Consider the following 20,612-nt stretch of genomic DNA (forward strand, 5'->3'; position numbering starts at 1 on the left):
GGTGATAATGGACACAAAATTAGGCATTTTCATTTTCCAGCTCTTGCTCAATAGAAATTTTTCTTTCTTGTCTTCACCCCTACACTCACCCCTGAGATTTCACCAAGATTTTCACCAATACACACAATTTCTGTTAGTATGTTTTAGATATATATACCCAAGGATATCATGTATATGTATAGTTTTCATTGTTTCAGGATACACTGTTGTTCTAGAAATCAACATAATTCAGATGCTTGATTTCATCGGTCTGACTATGCATTCCTCAGGTCATATGAATTAGACTTCTGGAATTCAACCTGGGTCTTTTTCCTTTTTTGACAGCTATAATACCTTTGTCTTTCCCAAGGTTTTACAGAGAAAATCTGTAGGCTCCCTGATCTTCTTTTAAAGTTTTCTTTCACTCCCACTCCAATTTCCAGTTTATACTGCTAATTATCCTCTTCATGGTGCCTTAAATTTTGCCTATCTTGCAATCAACAATCTCAAGGCTGTCAAGAATATATATATGAAAATAAATTTTTTGGATCCAAGGGTAACTCATGGTTAGATAAAAATAACTGACTTTAACATTTGGAATAAGGAATAATATTTGAAAGAAATAAACTTGCACAGACTAGGTCTAGGAGGCATGAAAGATTGGTCATATTTTTTCTTTCATTCTTTTTTTTTTTTAGTGAAAGTACAAACATTTTTCTCAAAAACAAGCCCAACATTTACCATTTATGACCCTGTCAGACATTAACCAGTTTATTATTATTATTATTATTATTATTATTATTATCATACTTTAAGTTTTAGGGTACATGTGCACAATGTGCAGGTTTGTTACATATGTATACATGTGCCATGTTAGTGTGCTGCACCCATTAACTCATCATTTAGCATTAGGTATATCTCCTAATGCTATCCCTCCCCCCTCCCCCCATCCCACGACAGGCCCTGGTGTGTGATGTTCCCCTTCCTGTGTCCACGTGTTCTCATCGTTCAATTCTCATCTATGAGTGAGAACATGCGGTGTTTTTTATCCTTGTGATAGATTGCTGAGAATGATGGTTTCCAGCTTCATCCATGTCCCTACAAAAGATATGAACTCATCATTTTTTATGGCTGCATAGTATTCCACGGTGTACATGTGCCACATTTTCTTAATCCAGTCTATCATTGTTGGACATTTGGGTTGGTTTCAAGTCTTTGCTATTGTGAATAGTGCCGCAATAAACATACGTGTGCATGTGTCTTTATAGCAGCATGATTTATAATCCTTTGGGTATACACCAAGTAATGGGATGGCTGGGACAAATGGTATTTCTAGTTCTAGATCCCTGAAGAATCGCCACACTGACTTCCACAATGGTTGAACTAGTTTACAGTCCCACCAACAGTGTAAAAGTGTTCCTCTTTCTCCACATCCTCTCCAGCACCTGTTGTTTCCTGATTTCTTTAATGATCACCATTTTAACTGGTGTGAGATGGTATCTCATTGTGGTTTTGATTTGCATTTCTCTGATGGCCAGTGATGATGAGCATTTTTTCATGTGTTTTTTGGTTGCATAAATGTCTTCTTTTGAGAAGTGTCTGTTCATACCCTTCGCCCACTTTTTGATGGGGTTGTTTTTTTCTTGTAAATTTGTTTGAGTTCATTGTAGGTTCTGGATATTAGCCCTTTGTAAGATGAGTAGGTTGCAAAAATTTTCTCCCATTCTGTAGGTTGCCTGTTCACTCTGATGGTGGTTTCTTTTGCTGTGCTGAAGCTCTTTAGTTTAATGAGATCCCATTTGTCAATTTTGGCTTTTGTTGCCATTGCTTTTGGTGTTTTAGACATGAAGTCCTTGCAATCCTAGTCTCGGATAAAACAGACTTTAAACCAACAAAGATCAAGAGACAAAGAAGGCCATTACATAACGGTAAAGGGATCAATTCAACAAGAAGAACTAACTATCCTAAATATATATGCACCCAATACAGGAGCACCCAGATTCAAAAAGCAAGTCCTTAGTGACTGACAAAGAGACTTAGACTCCCACACAATAATAATGGGAGACTTTAACACCCTACTGTCAACATTAGACAGATCAATGAGACAGAAAGTTAACAAGGATATCCAGGAATTGAACTCAGCTCTGGACGAAGTGGACCTAATAGACATCGACAGAACTCTCCACCCCAAATCAACAAAATATACATTCTTTTCAGCACCACACCACACCTATTCCAAAATTGACCACATAGTTGGAAGTAAAGCTTTCCTCAGCAAATGGAAAAGAACAGAAATTATAACAAACTGTCTCTCAGACCACAGTGCAATCAAACTAGAACTCAGGATTAAGAAACTCACTCAAAACCTCTCAACTACATGGAAACTGAACAACCTGCTCCTGAATGACTACTGGGTACGTAATGAAATGAAGTCAGAAATAAAGATGTTCTTTGAAACCAACGAGAACAAAGACACAACATACCAGAATCTCTGGGACACATTCAAAGCAGTGTGTAGAGGGAAATTTATAGCACTAAATGCCCACAAGAGAAAGCAGGAAAGATCCAAAATTGACACCCTAACATCACAATTAAAAGAACTAGAAAAGCAAGAGCAAACACATTCAAAAGCTAGCAGAAGGCAAGAAATAACTAAAATCAGAGCAGAACTGAAGGAAAGAGAGACACAAAAAAACCTTCAAAAATCAATGAATCCAGGAGCTGGTTTTTTGAAAAGATCAACAAAATTGATAGAACACTAGCAAGACTAATAAAGAAGAAAAGAGAGAAGAATCAAATAGATGCAATAAAAAAATGATAAAGGGGATATCACCACTGATCCCACAGAAATACAAACTACCATCAGAGAATAGTATAAACACCTCTACTCAAATAAGCTAGAAAATACAGAAGAAATGGATAAATTCCTCGACAAATACACCCTCCCAAGACTAAACCAGGAAGAAGTTGAATCTCTGAATAGACCAATCACAGGCTCTGAAATTGAGGCAATAATCAATAGCTTACCGACCGAAAAAAGTCCAGGACCAGATGGATTCACAGCTGAATTCTACCAGAGGTACAAGGAGGAGCTGGTACCATTCCTTCTGAAACTATTCCAATCAATAGAAAAAGAAGGAATCCTCCCTAACTCATTTTATGAGGACAGCATCATCCTGATACTGAAGCCTGGCAGAGACACAACAAAAAAAGAGAATTTTAGACCAATATCCTTGGTAAACATTGATGCAAAAATCCTCAATAAAATACTGGCAAACCGAATCCAGCAGCATATCAAAAAGCTTATCCACCATGATCAAGTGGGCTTCATCCCTGGGATGCAAGGCTGGTTCAACATACGAAAATCAATAAATGTAATCCAGCATATAAAGGGAACCAACGACAAAAACCACATGATTATCTCAATAGATGCAGAAAAGGCCTTTGACAAAATTCAACAACCCTTCATGCTAAAAACTCTCAATAAATTAGGTATTGATGGGACGTATCTCAAAATAAAAGAGCTATCTATGACAAACCCACAGCCAATATCATACCGAACGGACAAAAACTGGAAGCATTCCCTTTGAAAACTGGCACAAGACAGGGATGCCCTCTCTCACCACTCCTATTCAACATAGTGTTGGAAGTTCTGGCCAGGGCAATCAGGCAGGAGAAGGAAATAAAGAGCATTCAACTAGGAAAAGAGGAAGTCAAATTGTCCTTGTTTGCAGATGACATGATTGTATATCTAGAAAACCCCATTGTCTCAGCCCAAAATCTCCTCAACCTGATAAGCAACTTCAGCAAAGACTCAGAATAAAAAATCAATGTGCAAAAATCACAAGCATTCTTATACACCAATAACAGACAAGCAGAGAGCCAAATCATGAGTGAACTCCCATTCACAATTGCTTCAAAGAGAATAAAATACCTAGGAATCCAACTTACAAGGGATGTGAAGGACCTCTTCAAGGAGAACTACAAACTATTGCTCAATGAAATAAAAGAGGTTACAAACAAATGGAAGAACATTCCATGCTCATGGGGAGGAAGAATTAATATTGTGAAAATGGCCATACTGCCCAAGGTAATTTACAGATTCAATGCCATCCCCATCAAGCTACCAATGACTTTCTTCACAGAATTGGAAAAAACTACTTTAAAGTTCATATGGAACCAAAACAGAGCCCACATTGCCAAGTCAATCCTAAGCCAAAAGAACAAAGCTGGAGGCATCACGCTACCTGACTTCAAACTATACTACAAGCCTACAGTAACCAAAACAGCATGGTACTGGTACCAAAAGAGAGATATAGACTAATGGAACAGAACATAGCCCTCAGAAATAATGCCACATATCTACAACTATCTGATCTTTGACAAACCTGACAAAAACAAGCAATGGGGAAAGGATTCCCTACTTAATAAATGGTGCTGGGAAAACTGGCTAGCCATATGTAGAAAGCTGAAACTGGATCCCTTCCTTACATCTTATACAAAAATTAATTCAAGATAGATTAAAGACTTGCAGGTTAGACCTAAAACCATAAAAACCCTAGAAGAAAACCTAGGCAATACCATTCAGGACATATTTTTTCAACTGAAATGATTTATGTTAAGATTAGAAGGAGAATCAGGATTAAAATCTTACATTTAAATATTTCCTGATATTAAGCACTAAATTATCATTCATAAAAGAGAAATGCCATTGTAAAATGAGCCATTAGATTTGTTGATTAATTTATTTTTTTCCTTTACCACGTAAAGCAAATGTGGATAGGTATGAAAAAACAGCTGTTACAAAGAATGTATGGAGAAGAGAAATGTAATGAATTTTTTCCCATAAGTTAATAAAATATATAGTATTTTTTCATAGTAAAAATTTTTATCCACAACACATCTTACACCCAAATCAGTATCTTATTTCTAAATAATTATGTATGACTATAACATTTCCCTCTCTACTATTCAAGAATGATCTCCTCTTAGCAAAACTGAGAGGCAGCTGAAAGTTATTTATATCCTACTCTTTTTTCTGCTTTTCTCCATGTCCTTTCAGACCTTTCTCCAATTCTCCTCCCCCAGGCTAAGGTGCTCAGTACTTTTATCATACTCTAATTTATCCTGTCAACATGAAAAGTAATTTGATAAATTTCTTTATATTAAGGTATTAGAAAATTAATTATCTACTGATCTCATGCATATCTGCATTTTAAAGGAAATTTGCAGAGAAAGAACAATGCCTTAACATCCTAAATTACTCATTAATTATGGAATTTCATGCATCTCTGGGAAGATATTTAAAAGTGATGAGAGAACTACAGAGTATTCTCAAATCATACAGTGGACATGATGATCTTGTCCATTTATTTGTCTAGGTGGTCATAAGATGGAGGCACATTTTGTTAGAAAACAACCATTAGATCCTCTCTTTGTCATGGAAGATACCTGATAATGTCAGGGTACACAGTAGGTCTTACTCATATTTATTAAATAAATTATCATACTACTTGTCTTACATCCATTTAAAATGTTTGAAGAATCTATTCTTTTGGTAAAACAAGAATAAGTATATGTTGGACCCTGTGCTGTGATCCTAAAGCCTTTGTTTTAACCTTAGCAGAAAAGTGGTGCCTATCAAATATTTAATTTATTCCTGGACATTTCCCTGTTGCTTAAAAACATCAAGAAATTACATGGTAAATGTCTAGAGTTCTGGTGTTCAGAATAGATATCAAAGAAATAAGTGATATTTCCTTAAATTGCCAAATCATAAGGTGTGAAAACATCTTATATTTGAAGTAACATTGTCAAATACTTTTAAAAGAATTCCATTCCTCCAATTATCTTATACACATTATGCCGACTGATCCCTATAACAACAGCCTCATGAGTTGGACAGGTCTGCAATAACAGTAGTAATTTACTGATTCTTTATATGTGGAAACCGAGGCTACAAAATGTTGACATTACTTGTCCACAGTCACACAGTAATAAGTGGCAAAGCAAACACTAAGCCACTCTGATAAAAGGATTTATGAGAAATTATCTTTGACATGTATATAAATGAGTTCAAGTTAAGTTTATTTTTCATCCTAATAACCAGGCTTTTTATATCAACCATGTCTACCATCTATTGTGATAAGTTGACAAAATACAAGCCTATACTATAAAACATGTATCCAGTCATAATCATGTTTCTGAAAGTTTTCTATTTCCCTCTACATAATCAGAATGTGATGAGATTAGCATTATTTATTTAATGGTGATCAAGAACATGACTTACCATATAAAGAAGAAAGCCCCATTTACTCCAAAAAAAAAAGGAAGAAAGGAAGGAAGGGAAAGAAGGAGAAAGAAAAGAAAAATATTTTTCTTTTTTATGTGTAAAAGAGACAAGACATTTGATGGCAACTGTAGTCTACCACGCAAAACATGATGATCAATTTCGTTGGACATTTCATCCCACATTTTGTGTATTTTCTATCTCCATTTTTATTTACTAATATTGGGATGAATTCGGTTCAGCCTTACCTGCTAATTTCATTCAAGTAATATGTAATTGGCCCTTCAAAATAATCGTCAAAGATGTTAAGGTAGATCTAATTCCTGTCAAAGAATGACTAGAGTATTACAAGAGCATTATATGAGCCCATCTGCATGCCACTTGTTAAAAAGTTAACTTAGTCCATAATTCTTCCGTTGCTTATCTAATGGTAGCAAATAGAGTAACATGATTGTTTTAAGATAATTACAAGTTAGAGATTCCTTTCTCTATTAAAAGGTTGAATGTTATTTTTACACTGTTTCTAACAAACTTCTTACTTCTTACTTTTCCTTGGCTTTTAAAAACAAGTCATTAGGGATGCCAGTGATTCCACTAGCAAATTCTCTTCAGGCCTCAAAATCCATATTTCCCAAGTTGGAAACTTCCCTACATATCCATTTTCCAAGCACTTCAGCCTTTTGCTTTTTTAAATCAATAAGCCATATTGACAAAATTTTAATTATTCCCTAAATGTGCATACCTGTTTTGATTTTTCTTATTTTCCTATAGAGAACAAAATTAACCAACCGGTCTTGGGGTATACTTTGCTCCATTCTCTTTGAACTTCAGCTTTCACCTCTAAGAGAGAATAGGATCTCACGTATTGAGCCATTCGCAAACAAAATTTTAGAAAATCAAAGAGAGAAATAAAATATCCAGCTCTGTTAATAATTATCCAAAGATTAAAAAGGGCTATATAATTAGGTCATGAAAAGTTTCCTTATTTCAAGCAGAATCACCAATGTTGCATTGAAAAATGTACTTCATAATTACAATCATGCACAAAAAGTATAGCAACCATCCAGGGTTACCTAAATGTATCTGCTTCTCAAAATTTCTTCATGCAAATAATAAAATCACTACTTCTGTGAACTATCAAGCCATGCTGATCTATTGTCTGCTATGAAATCAAGCATTTAACCATTTTTTTCTGCCCGACAATTTCAGCAAGGCTATAATCTGTATGGGGGAGGGGGAACAACCAAGGGATTCCAGCCAAATTAATTGATTATTAGATATTTACAGTGTGTTTTTCTATAGTTTGATTTCCTTGGTGTAATTGAGATGTAATAAAGGTAGAACATGTTGCAAAAGAAAAGCAGGTGAGTAAATACTCCAAATCCAGCTAGAAGAGAATTCCTTTCATGTCAGCCTACTGGTAAGGAAATAGATTAGATCCACATTTTCTGAACTCCCTTTTGTCTACTGATAAAACTTAGAAGAGCTGTGGTATACCCAGCTACCACCTACAGAATATTAGTTTAATAAGAGTAAAATAAATCTAAAAGAATAACAAGATTCAGGTTAAAATACATACGCAGAGTAATTTCCTGCAAATAAATCATGTCTGATGCTAGGATGAGAATGCATGCACACATTCATGCATGTAGATAGAGATTAAACATAGCTCCAGAATGCACAAGCATACAACCAATATATATTAAATGCGCACTATTATAACAAACTCAGCACGTGCTATTTTCCTTCTTTAAATCTGCTGGCCACTACCATAATATTTACTTTCTCCAAAGGAAAGTAAGTGGCGAAATGAAGAGGAAAAAGTAGATAAGATAAATCCAGTTCTGAGGTTTTATAGTTTTAAATTCTGCAACATCATGAAAAATTTAGCAAATATTTATAGCACACCAAAGATTAGAGTCATGATAACCAAATCGGCTACTAAGATCCTTAAACTTAGTTCTCCAAAGTTTGGAAATGGTTTCCTGCTTCTTTTTAGACAAGACAGATTACTAAAGCATAAAAGCTGAAAAAGAATGAAGAATAAAAAACATAAAATTACTTACAACTGATCGGATGTTATTTTCTTTCACCAGCTTCAGAGATGATTTATAGCAATTTGCAAGGTCTTCCTTGTGGGAACCATTAATATGGCCTCTGGCTATTGGCCCTACAGTATGGATGACATCTGTAAATACAAAAGGAAGGAAAAAGAGGATAAGCAAGGTAGTTTTCACTTTTTTACATAATTAATACTTTATTTATTTTAGGTATTTGTGTTAGAGGCTGGAGACAAGCAAGCTGAGCAATACGCTGGCGATGCAAATATTTCCCTGGTAGAAGATCTTAAGTAGCACAACCTCCTAAAGTGGGCAATTTCCCAGGAAAATGATAACTGTGAAAAGGAATCCCCAACCAGTGAACTGTTTCATAGTTTTTGGTCAGATTCAAGTGATACAGATTATAGTATAAGACATGCATAATTGGCTCCCTGGAAAAAGACAAATCCTTGGTGAGAAATAAATTGGGGAAATAAACTGAGGAGTAATTGCCTGCAAAAGGACCATCTGGATTGGCATGGGAAGGAAGAGCCAGTGCTAGCCTAGCTTACTTGTAAGACAATTTTCAGGCATTGTACACAATAAAGAAGAACAAGTTTCTGAAAAAAAATACCAAGAGAATTTTTAATAATCAGTAATAACTTTAAGAAGAATAATTGCAAAATATTCCTGCCAATTTTGAAGTATAACCTACCAATCCTCACCTACATAAGGTATGCTAATAGTTCATACCTGTCTTAATAGGTTAACAGTTAATTATCTATTTTATTGTATTATTAAAACATTCAAACATTTTAATGCAATCTATACCGTTCAACTCCTATTTATGTTGAAAAACACAAAATTTGATGTTTTTATATACACAACAAGACATCATGCTATTCTTTTAATCTCTACACACACATAAACTTTTAACTTTAGGAACGTAGTGAAAGGGGACTGTCCTCATTTTAAGAAAGAGTGAAGAAAAACCGCACATTTTAATCAAATTTACTTGAAAATGCCTTGTAACTCTTGCTTCCCGGTCTTATCTGTGAATTGAATTATTAGTCCCTTTCATTGGTGTAAATCATAGCAACTAATCAACTTTCATCACAAAGACAAATTCAGTCTAATGTAATTGGAATATTATAATGAAATTATTTGTGTTGACTCATCAGTACCACTCAATTCCAACAAGAATGACAGAAGAATAAGGGTATACAAAAATAAGAATATCGTACAGTTTAAAAAGTGCATATGGCATTTGAATAGCAGCAAATAAGTCACTAAAAGAAAAATCTCGCCAGGTGCGGTGGACCATGCCAGTAATCCCAGCACTTTGGGAGGCTGAGGTGGGCAGATCACGAGGTTAGGAGATCGAGACCATCCTGGCCAACATGAGGAAATCCCATCTCTACAAAAAATACAAAAATTAGCCGGGCGTGGTGGTGCGTGCCTATAGTCCCAGCTACTCGGGAGACTGAGACAGGAGAATCACTTGAACCAGGGAGTTGGAGCTTGCAGTGAGCCGAGATTGCGCCACTGCACTCCAGCCTGGTGACAGAGTGAGACTCCATCTCAAAAAAAAAAAAAAAAAGAAAGAAGGAAAAAAGAAAAGAAAAATCTCTGGTGGCTGCCTGCTAAATGTTGATACTGCTATTTGATGTTTGAGAAAAGAGCTAAAGCATTGGTTTCCATGATTAATTCTGAAACAGTATTTAAACCCTTGTCAGCCGATATTAAAGAGGGGCTCATCTCATGTGATCAAAGGAGGCATACAAAACTTCACCAATAAGTTCATGCAGATGTTGTTTCACAGGTAAACTTATTTTTAAAGTGAGAACCACTACAATATAGAAGTGAAGGATAAAGGGGCTTGAGGTGTACTCAGGAAAAAAAATAGCACACAGTGATATCTTTTTTTTGTAATAAAAGTAACAAGCAAGAGTTGCATAAATTCAAGCCATACAAGTCCTGTACCATAGTAAATATTTATACGAATATTGTACTTTAGTTTCTTTAATGAATGTTAGAATCCATAAAGGAAGGAGATGGTGCTTAGCCTTACTTTATTTCCCCTCTTGTGGCTACTTGTTATTTATACCCAACTATAATTTTCTAAGTTTTCTAATGGATACAAATGACAGAAAAATTGAACCGGAATAACACACAATTCTATAAAGCAGCATTTCCCCAAATGGGTTCAGTATATGGGTTTAAAGGTCAAATAAATTTGAAAAAAAAAAAAAAAAACAGTTGAAATTATATCACACCAGTTACCTTACTGCAAGACTTCAGTGGGCATTTAAAATGCCATAAGGAGTTGCACGTCTCCAGGAGGAGAATATAAAATGCTCTGTTTCCTAAATACAGTTGACGATTGAAACCCGTGCTTTGAAGAACACCTTATAGGACTAGATTTCCACAATTTCACCTTTGGGGAATGTTGTTTCAGGGCCATTTTGGCAATCTTGTTCCCGTTGTTGAAGACAAAGTCTATGCTTTTTAGCCCCTTCCCCACTGCTTCTAAACATCAAACACTTAATACATGAAAGAACAATGGGACATGACCATGGTTCTCTGATTTTGTGGATGGAGAAGATCAAGAATAAGTGCCTCTTATCTGGAGTCATAAAAGACATTGAGCAAAGTAAAGAGGAAGCTTAGAGATATTAACGGGGGCGAGGGAGGAAGGGAAAGAGGGAGGGAGAAGGGAGGGAGGGATGAGAAAGAGAAAGAGAAAGAGAGAAAAGCCCGTAAGTGTAGGAAATAGTGACATCATAAACTTTTCCTTTGCTTTCCTTTAGTCATCATCGTCTACAAAACTTATATGAAATTTATGAAAAATTATTCCTTGCATTTCTTTAGTTCTCCATTTTATTTAAAGGTCTGAGGATAAACAGCCCATAAATGAGCCTCCTCAGCATTAAAATATCGATCTTTGTATTTATGCTCTATATTAAATTCATAGCATCCAAGATCGAATGTTATTATCGACCAACATGATGACCTCTCAGATCCACAAAGCTGGAGGTGAATCAATATCAGGCTAGACAGGAAATCTCCTTCATTATTTTAATTGTCCGTAGTACTTATGAGTAACTACTCCACACTGAGTTTCTTGTTTTCTGTTAGAAAATTCAGTCAGGAGGCCTGTCTTTGAATTCCAGCCCCAGGTGCTTAATCATCAAGTGCCTTAGATAAACCCATCATTTCAGTGGTCCTTGCCTTTTTCCTTACCTGTAAAATAAATCTCCTGCTTAGATTATCTCTGTGGTCTCTTCTGTGTTGTGTAGCATTATTAAAGTCTAACCTTGTAACGGAGACGGATGGAAAATAGAATGGTATCTGGGCAGTTAAATGTGATCTTAAACATGGTTAAGCAGCTCACAGGCTTTTGACTATAAGAATTCTTTTTAACATCAAAATATCATGACTAATTTTTAACAATAATAGTTTCAAAATCCATTGAGAACATGTTAGAGACAAACAGCTATTATAATTTTAATGCTGATTTATATTGATTTATGTTTTAGTAAACACAGTAGCATCTTCATAGTGGACATATATATGTAATATACATGGATGCAAAGTCTATAGACAATGCCTTATCTTGCACATGGGTTTTGAATCCTTTGGTATAAATAAGATAATGTAAATAGAGGTATTAAATTCAAAGTCTGATACATGGAAGGCTCAAGAAATGGTAAACGTCATCATCAACAGCAGCAGTATACAAGGAATCCTCAGCACACAGGCAGGAATGACAGAAAGTTATCATCTCTTTACTCATGTGGAAAGAACACCAATCCTAAGATCTGACTACAGGTTATAAGTCCCAGATCTGTCACTAATCAGCTATGTGACCTTGTGCAAGTCACTCTCCTCTTTGGCCTTCATTACTCAAAGTCAAAAGAAGGAATAAATCAGAATAACATTTTTTTTTTTTTGCAGCTCTCAAGTGCATTTCCTTCTGTACATGTCTATCAGGAACTGAGCTAAAGATTCTAAGAAGTCTAATTCATTTTTGTCCAGATAAATGAGCATCAATCATGGTTCACGTTTCTCAAACACAATTATACAGTGAAGTGCAAATTGGCACTATCTCTAGAGAAAATGATTTAATCATATCTAACAAAATTACAAATGTAGACTCCTTTTGATCCAGCAGTTCTATTCCTAGGAATATATCCTAAAGATAATACGCTTTTCCATATGCAGAATAGTATTTACACAGGTCATTCCCTGAAACATTGTATATAATAAGGCAAGATGGGAAACAGCTAAATGTCCAACAACAGAGGACAGAGTAAACAATGTTAGTAAAACGATGGTTCATTTATACAATGAAATGCTATGCTTCTGTAAAATAGACAAGGCCTTCATGTATGCATACGGAAAGATACCCAAGACACATTACAACGTAAAAATAAAATTCAGAAAACCACACTACCATTAGTGTTAAAAAAAAAAATTCCTCTACCGATGTAGGGAAGAATACGGGTTTGTTGTAGCTACACGCATAAAACATCCTGGAAGGATAAACTAGCAGCTAATAACAGTGGTTACCTACTAGAGGAGTGACAGAAACTATAAAGATGGGGGAGGGAATATGGGGAGCAAACTTTTCACTGCTTTTATTTTTTGATGTTCAAGTTAAGTGAATACATTAGCTATTCAAAAATTAAATAAAACATTTAAACAAAGAGCATATGATTTATTAATCCATATTCTGGAATCCCATTTACCCTATCCTTATAACATTTAAAGATGATTAATGTGCTTTCCGAAGATGAGCTTATATCATTACACATATAAAAATACTCTTAAAGAAAAAGATAGATATAATTTCAAGCAATTTAACAGAATGACTCCCCTAGGTATATCTTTCTTTTATTTTCCTAGCCTCAATACTTTCTTTATATTAAAAATTATTTTCAGATAAATATAGGGTTTAAATGATGAACAAGAGGGCATTTTTTTCCTATATGGATAGCATCTACCATTAAAGTTTTACCATAATTTTAATATGTAAACTGAGTGTGACATCCCTTAAAGTGGTAACATAGGATAGGAGCATACTTTTTTTTTTTTTTAAAAGACAAAGTCTCGCTCTATTGCCCAGGCTGCAGTGCAGTGGCGCAATCTTGGCTCACTGCAACCTCTGCTTCCTGGATTCAAGCAATTCTCCTGCCTCAGCCTCTCCAGTAGCTGGGATTACAGGCATGCACCACCACGCCAAGCTAATATTTGTATTTTTAGTAGAAACAGGGTTTTACCATGTTGGCCAGGCTGGTCTCGAACTGCTGACCTCAAGTGATCCACCCGCCTTAGCCTCCCAAAGTGTTGGGATTAAAGGTGTGAGCCACTGCACCCGGCCAGAGCATACTTCTTACGCTCCTCCTTTGGTTATCTCCTCCTTTGGTTATCTCAACAACCAAAGAATTTTGAATAATTGTCAAGAATTTTTAGAGATTAAAAAAAGACTATGTAAAAATTTAATCTACACCTACTTTTCAAGGAACCCAGAGAGACAGAATAATGTGTCCAAAGTCAGAGATCAATGTGGGGAGATAATGACAGCATCACAATGACAACGTCACAGTGACAATATGATTAGGAGTAAGTTCCTCTCAAGGTGACCGCTTATTGAAAGAAATGAATGGCATACATTTGTATGTATACATTTTGGCATGTTTGTCATGAATCTCATTACTTTAGCCTCATGCTTGTATACATGCAAATTCTGGTTAGCTTTGTGGTTAGATTTGCTGCAATATGCAACAAATTACCACAAAACGCGGTGGTTTAACACAGCGACCACCATTCTATTATTTCTTTTGGCTTCTGTGGGTCAGACCTTCTGCAATGGCTTGGCTGGGGGTTTGGCTTAGGGTCTCTCATTTGGTTGTAGTCAGCTGGTGGCTGGCACTGGAGCAGTGGAGGACCGTGGGAGGCAAAGGCTGACTGATATCTTTCTCTCTTCATGTGGTCTCAAGGACTCTCCATGTGGGCTAGTTTGGGTTTCCTCACTGCGCAGCAGCCTCAGAGCAGTTGGATAACTTAAACGACAACTCAGGGCTCTAAGAGCAAGTGTACCAGCAGGTGGACGCCATGTTGCCTTTTATAACAGAGCCTTGGGAGTCACACAGCATCACTACCACAATATTCTATTGGTTGCCACTGTCACGAAGATCTCACATTTTTTCAAGTGGAGGGACCTAGACCTCACCTCTTGATGGGAAGAGCAGTAAAAAAATGTTGACCACATCTTAAAACAGCTGTAACGCAGGACTCCTCAGACAGCTGGCGCTTTATTTTGTTGAGCCCCAAGTACAAACTCAGGTGGCAGATAAATAAGAAATCAGAGAAAAGGCTGAGATGATTAAAACTATTACCAGTATGGAGTTCTCAGACCTATTATCTCAATCAGTCAACTGCTAATTTAATAAAAATCTGAGGTAGCCAAAGATTGAAATATGAGATTAGTATTAATTGTAAACACAATCTAACTTGGGAATAATGAATGTAATTGTAGCCCCTAGATAGAAATGATTGGCACAGTGCTGGTTTAGTTCTTTTGTTTTATAATGTGGCAGGAACCTGTGGACACAGGAAAGGGCAGGCATGGCTGTCACAGAATTAGCATCATAACTTCCCATGAGCGGTGATAGTGATGTTATTTCCCTGAAGTGTCCAGCTCCACATTCAAGAAAGGAAAAGCAGCCTTTGTGCACTGAAACCCTCTCCTCCAGCACTCAGGAAAGCCACGAAAACAGCAATGCAATTTGTACATTTAATCAACATTTCAAATGCAACCCCTTGAAGAGCTATGGAAAATGAGATGGCAGGCCCTTTTGTGCTTCATCAGACTAAAGTGTGGCAAGACAAATGGAATCTGTTTTTGCTCATCTATTTCTGAAATCAATCAGTCTGTAAATCAGCTTTTTTGTTCTGAAGAGATAACTATTGCACCACTTTGCACTCCCCCACTGCTATTTATCCTGGGAAATTAGTCTGAATTATATAGAAAAGGAAGATAGGATATAAGGTTTTCTTTGAAAGAGGTGTGGAGGAGAGCCTACTTTCATTTCCAAAAGTGTAAATTGAAAAATATGTGATTGAAATGCCAAATAAATATTGAAAGCAGTAGAATTATTTACAAAGATTCAGTCAGACTTATCCTTGGCAAAACAAATGCAGCAAAAACATTCTGTGAAAAAATATTAGCATAATGAATTTTAAAACAAATGAGAGAGCACAGATAGGTTGCTCTCATCATTTTCCATTTGAGAAGCAACTGTGCTACATTCAAACTGTTAATGAACAGTCAGACCAAGTGTAGAATCAATTACACATTGCTTTCATTCACTCCACTCTTGTATTCATAAGCATAATCGGTCCATCTAACAGACTGCATAATAATGCTGTGCTTTGTCAATCATATCAAATTGCATGAATTTTAAGAAGAAAACCAATGCATGGAATTAAACTGATTTTCTTTTTTAGAGATACAACCACAAAACTGAGCACTAAAGGTACTATTGGTAAATCTTATTGGCCAATTTATGTGATAAGCACCACGAATCTATGACCCGAAACAGAATACTTGAAGTTCAGTTAACAGAAAATTGAATTACCACCTGATAGCATCACAAAGTAAATGCTGCCTTTTCTTTCCACATAGGTCAGTGTTTTCATATACACATTTCAAAGTTTGTTTTTATTATATTTCAAGAAACAATCAATTGTCCATAAGATGTTCCTTTTCAATCTGCTGAAGATATCATTTAAAATGTACTTCAACACACCCTGCAGCATTTTTCTAAATTCTGATTACTCTCTCATACATTTCTTCAGCTGCATGAAGGATTTCTGTCTATGTCCGGAAAGACCATAGTCATTCAACTCTTCGCATGAGTTTGGGATAAACTAGAACTCACAATGTTATTTTAAAATCTAGTTTTCTTTGAGTTTGTGAGTTGACCCATTGCTGTTTTTCACTGTTCTTGGTTACAAAGGGCTTTTGGTTTACCTCTCTCACCCTCCTAATGCTATGGTTCGCTAAATAAGATATCTATGTCTAAGGTTACATACGCGGCAACTAAACATTTGCATTTTACAGTTGATAAAGGCATACAGAATGCACTGCCAAAGCTCAAATGCATACTTTCAGCTCAATTGGAGAGTTGGTTCCATTTTTTACATGAGAATGTGATAATGTTACTATGTTTGGGGCATCATGTGCTGATAATATGTTTTATTCTTCATTGACTTCAAAGCTGTGATGTTTTAAGCCCACGTTATAAAATATCATTCGATCAATTTCTACCAAAACGCCATCCTCTACATTAAGAAAGAAAGAGGCAAAGCTCATGTTTAATTTTTTATCAGCTCTCCCTTTCCTGCACAAATCTATTTAAGATTGACCTTGTTGATGGGACTGCATCCTGTTTCAAATTGGACTCCTACATATAAGGGTCCATTTTTAATAACACAGATTGAAACTCATGGAAAAGGGATATCCTGTGGTCAGCCATTGATAGTTTTGAGATTCCACAGGGTATTGGGGGCATCTGCATCACAATAGTGTTATTTCCAACAGAGAGGGGTCTCACAGGAACTGTGGGAAGCTGAATTATCTGCAGAATTCCAACATTTCATGCCATTTTAGAATGAACCCAAAGAGAACACATCCCAGAAGGAAGTGACTCAAATGCATGGCATTTCTAGTGCTTCAATAGCAGGGGTGAGAGGAGGTGAAGGTCCAAATAGACAATATGACTTTTTCAAGGAAGATGATAATAAGATCTTTGTTCTGGTTCAGAAGATGTCAGCAACTTGCAGCCTTTTCAGAGAGATGCAAAACCAGTATTTTATTAAGATGCGAGGAGAAAATCGGCTTTAAAGACTCTATGCTGTGGGTAAAATGAATGAATGTTAGTCCCCACTGCAAGGGTAATTCTACAAATGCAGAATCTAGGCTGGGACTGAAACGTGCAGATGGGTCAATGTCGGGACACGCAGGCTGATGCTGAGGTTGCATGTGCTTGTCGTCAGCATTCCTTTACCACTCCCGTGCCACCACACGCCTGGACAAGAAAGACTCTTCCGCAATCATCCACTCAGTCATTAATTCTGTCCTTTATATACTACATACTTAGTGAGAATCCACTATGTGCCAGCGCATAGGGCAGTTGTTCCACGACTCTCACCAAACGGGGCTGTGCTTTTCTGACTACAGGACTTTCCTCATTTCTGGAGAGCCCCCCCCTCCCCATTTTTTTCTCTGAAAACTCTTCTTATGAAATAGTTTCTCATAGAGATTCCTACACTGTGAAGAATTTCGCTTCCTTAAAGATAAGATCCATAAATTCCTCTATATGAACAGAGTTTGAATTCACTTCACCTCTGTTGCTCTGTAATATCACTTATGATAAACCATTAATATGACTTTGAACATGAACATTTCTGAGAAGTTTCCATCGGTCAGAGCTCCCCAATCATATGGCATCCTGCCTTAGGAGGCAGGGAATGCCCTATCATTCAAGGCAATCAGGTATGACTACCTATGTCCCAAGATTCTTGCTAATTCTGCAATGTCATGATTCTGTGATTTCTGTTTTCCTGTAGTGACTCGATGCTTCCACTGCAGGGAATATGACAAATCTATGTCTGTGTTTCCCACAAAGCCAAGAATTCTATGGGAACAGTTGCTTAATGGATAATTAGTGAATCTGTGGGTGATTAAATTTGGCCCAGTGTAATCAATCTAATCAGGGATGATGTACCAGATTAGAGAAAACAATGAGGTAGAAGGGATAATCTAGACTGGGCAAGCAATGGCATCTAGTTATACTGGTTCAGCTCACTCAGCATACATTTTATAGAGCTGAAAAGCTGTTTCTTCATAGAAAGACTCATCAAAACCTCATCAAAAATCTTCTAATGACTGCACTATGGAAGATTTAAAAATAAGATTCTAACACTATCACACTCTTTAACAAAAGCTATGAGATTCTATCCAAAGACTCAAAGAGAAAAAAAAAAAAATGTGCAGTGATCCCTTTGCCTTTTTTTTTTTTTTTTTTCAGGAGATGATTAAATAAGTGCATTCTCTAAACCTGTCATTTTCCTCATCTGCATATTGCTCATTTTAGAATAAATCTGCTTTGTTTTAGAGATGGGTTTTGGCTCTCAAATCACAAAATGGAACATGACAGACTTTCTAGACATCCTCTGAAGGAATTAATGGGCTCACTATTCACATTTCCTTAAAAAGTGGCATTTAGATATAATGAATCCACCTCTGCATCAAAATAAACGGGATCTGATTTCTCTCTGAAATTGATCCATTCATAGGACAGCTCGGCACTAAACCTAGGCTCTACATCTTCACTCCAGGCCCTACATCTCATTTTCTTAAGGAACAGTTGTATTTAGAAAAGACAATTGAGAAGAGGCTACTTCAAGAATTACATTAACATAACTTCTAACCAAAAGAATATGTGAAAATTTCTATACTGTGAAGTTACATTATTTTACGAGTTCAACTTATTCAAATTCAACAATATGAACAAAGTGTTGGTGGAGTGAGGATGATAAAATATTTAAATAATAAGGGCAATTTATTTAAATTTATTTAAATGAGTGTTAGAGCAGGAGTAGGAGCAGGTTGGCTTACATTGCTGGGCCCCAGTAGATCAGTCAATATCCTCACCTACTTTTCAGAGATAATGGGTTTACTGTGCACTACAGCTATTTTCAAACTTTCTGGTGACACTTTCAGAACTGCTGCATTATAGCTTCTCACTGTGCAGATCTAATAAATAATATTTACTTTTCCAATGCAAAATGAAAATCATTAACTATTTTATCTGTCCTCAAGTTTGAAGAAACAGTGATGTCTTTTGATTCCATAGGGAAAATCATTTGTATTGAACTTCTGTTTAACTGGTATGTCACCAATTTCACTTTTATGTAGGTTAAGGGATTTCTTTTTTTTTTTTAGACGGAGTCTCGCTCTGTCGCCCAGGCTAGAGTGCAGTGGCGCTATCTCGGATCACTGCAAGCTCTGCCTCTTGGGTTCATGCCATTCTCCTGCCTCAGCCTCCCGAGTAGCTGGGACTACAGGCGCACGCCGCCACCCCTGGCTGATTTTTTGTATTTTTAGTAGAGACGGGGTTTCACCGTGTTAGCCAGGATGGTGTCGATCTCCTGACCTCATGATCCACCCACCTCAACCTCCCAAAGTGCTGGGATTTTTCAGAGTGATTTTAACTAAATGTAATTGTTTTTTGCTCAATCTTCAAAATCTAGAGTAATTGCTTTTTCCTCTTGAGATAATCGGGGTATTTCTACTCACCATCCTCTTGAGAATGGAAAAGCACTTCTTAAAGAGTTTGCAGACTCAAGGAAAAAAGTCCAACATGATTGCTATCAGACACACTGATCCACGTGGAGAAGAGAAGGGTGGGAGCAGCTTTTTAAGCAAGAATTCTGTAAGACACCATGGAGTAAAGCCAAGAGATATTCTTTGGGAACATGAATTCCCATGCAAAATCATGACAGTAGTTTTACTTCCTCATGCTTACTCCTTTGCAGAATGAATTGGAGGCTACAAAAGGGAAGAGATCAGCTGACATGAAAGCAGAATCAAAGGCATGAAAAAGAGAGGTAGACCGTTCAAGAATCTTAGAGGTGAACTGGCAAACCGTGATGATGGTTTTAGAGTGGATGGGAAAAGAGAAAACAAAGTGTAAAAATTGATTTCAAGGAGCTTGACGCTAAGTGACTGAGTTAGTAACAGAAATAGGGAAATAGAATGGAAATAGAATTGGGGTGTGAGTTACTGCAGTGCTTGTCAGGTCTTCTGAGAGACTGTCTTCAACACAGAAATAAGATGCAGAAAGGGGACAAGAATAAGAGAAGTGTTAGTTAAGGGTAAAAAGAAAAAAGGACAATAAAAAATAACCCATTTTGTTCAGTATCAAGATAGATTTTCTTTTTTAACTTTTCCCTTTCTTTGCCTATTTTGGGCCTGACATAGAATCAGTGAGGGGAAGAGAATATATCACTGAGCCTTTCAAACATGATTCATTACAAGACTAAGCACAGAGGTCAACATGTGCCTCTGCGAGATTATGTAGTAGAAACCATTAACGTAAAACCACTCAAAGAAAACCAAGAGACCTTTCCACAGTAATTCAGATGCCAAGGATGAAATGTTTGCATGCAGGCTTTGAAAATTAAATAATGAGTATCAGGTTTAAAAAGAAAAAAAAAAACCTGAAAATAAATAA

The 20,612-nt window shown here is 36.4% G+C and overlaps 1 protein-coding gene across 4 annotated transcripts in view; it reads right to left on the reverse strand.

Annotated features, from left to right (window-relative positions):
• Positions 1–20,612, reverse strand: part of MACROD2 (mono-ADP ribosylhydrolase 2) — a 2,131,323-nt gene that overhangs the window by 866,537 nt on the left and 1,244,174 nt on the right. For all 4 annotated transcript variants that reach the window (XM_058432749.1, XM_058432748.1, XM_058432747.1 and 1 more), the window contains exon 6: positions 8,335–8,456. In XM_058432749.1, the coding sequence (XP_058288732.1) occupies positions 8,335–8,456 (122 nt within the window). The remainder of the gene's footprint in view (positions 1–8,334; positions 8,457–20,612) is intronic.

This window comes from Hylobates moloch, unplaced genomic scaffold, assembly GCF_009828535.3.
Source record: "Hylobates moloch isolate HMO894 unplaced genomic scaffold, HMol_V3 SCAFFOLD_21, whole genome shotgun sequence".
Lineage (NCBI taxonomy): Eukaryota > Metazoa > Chordata > Mammalia > Primates > Hylobatidae > Hylobates > Hylobates moloch.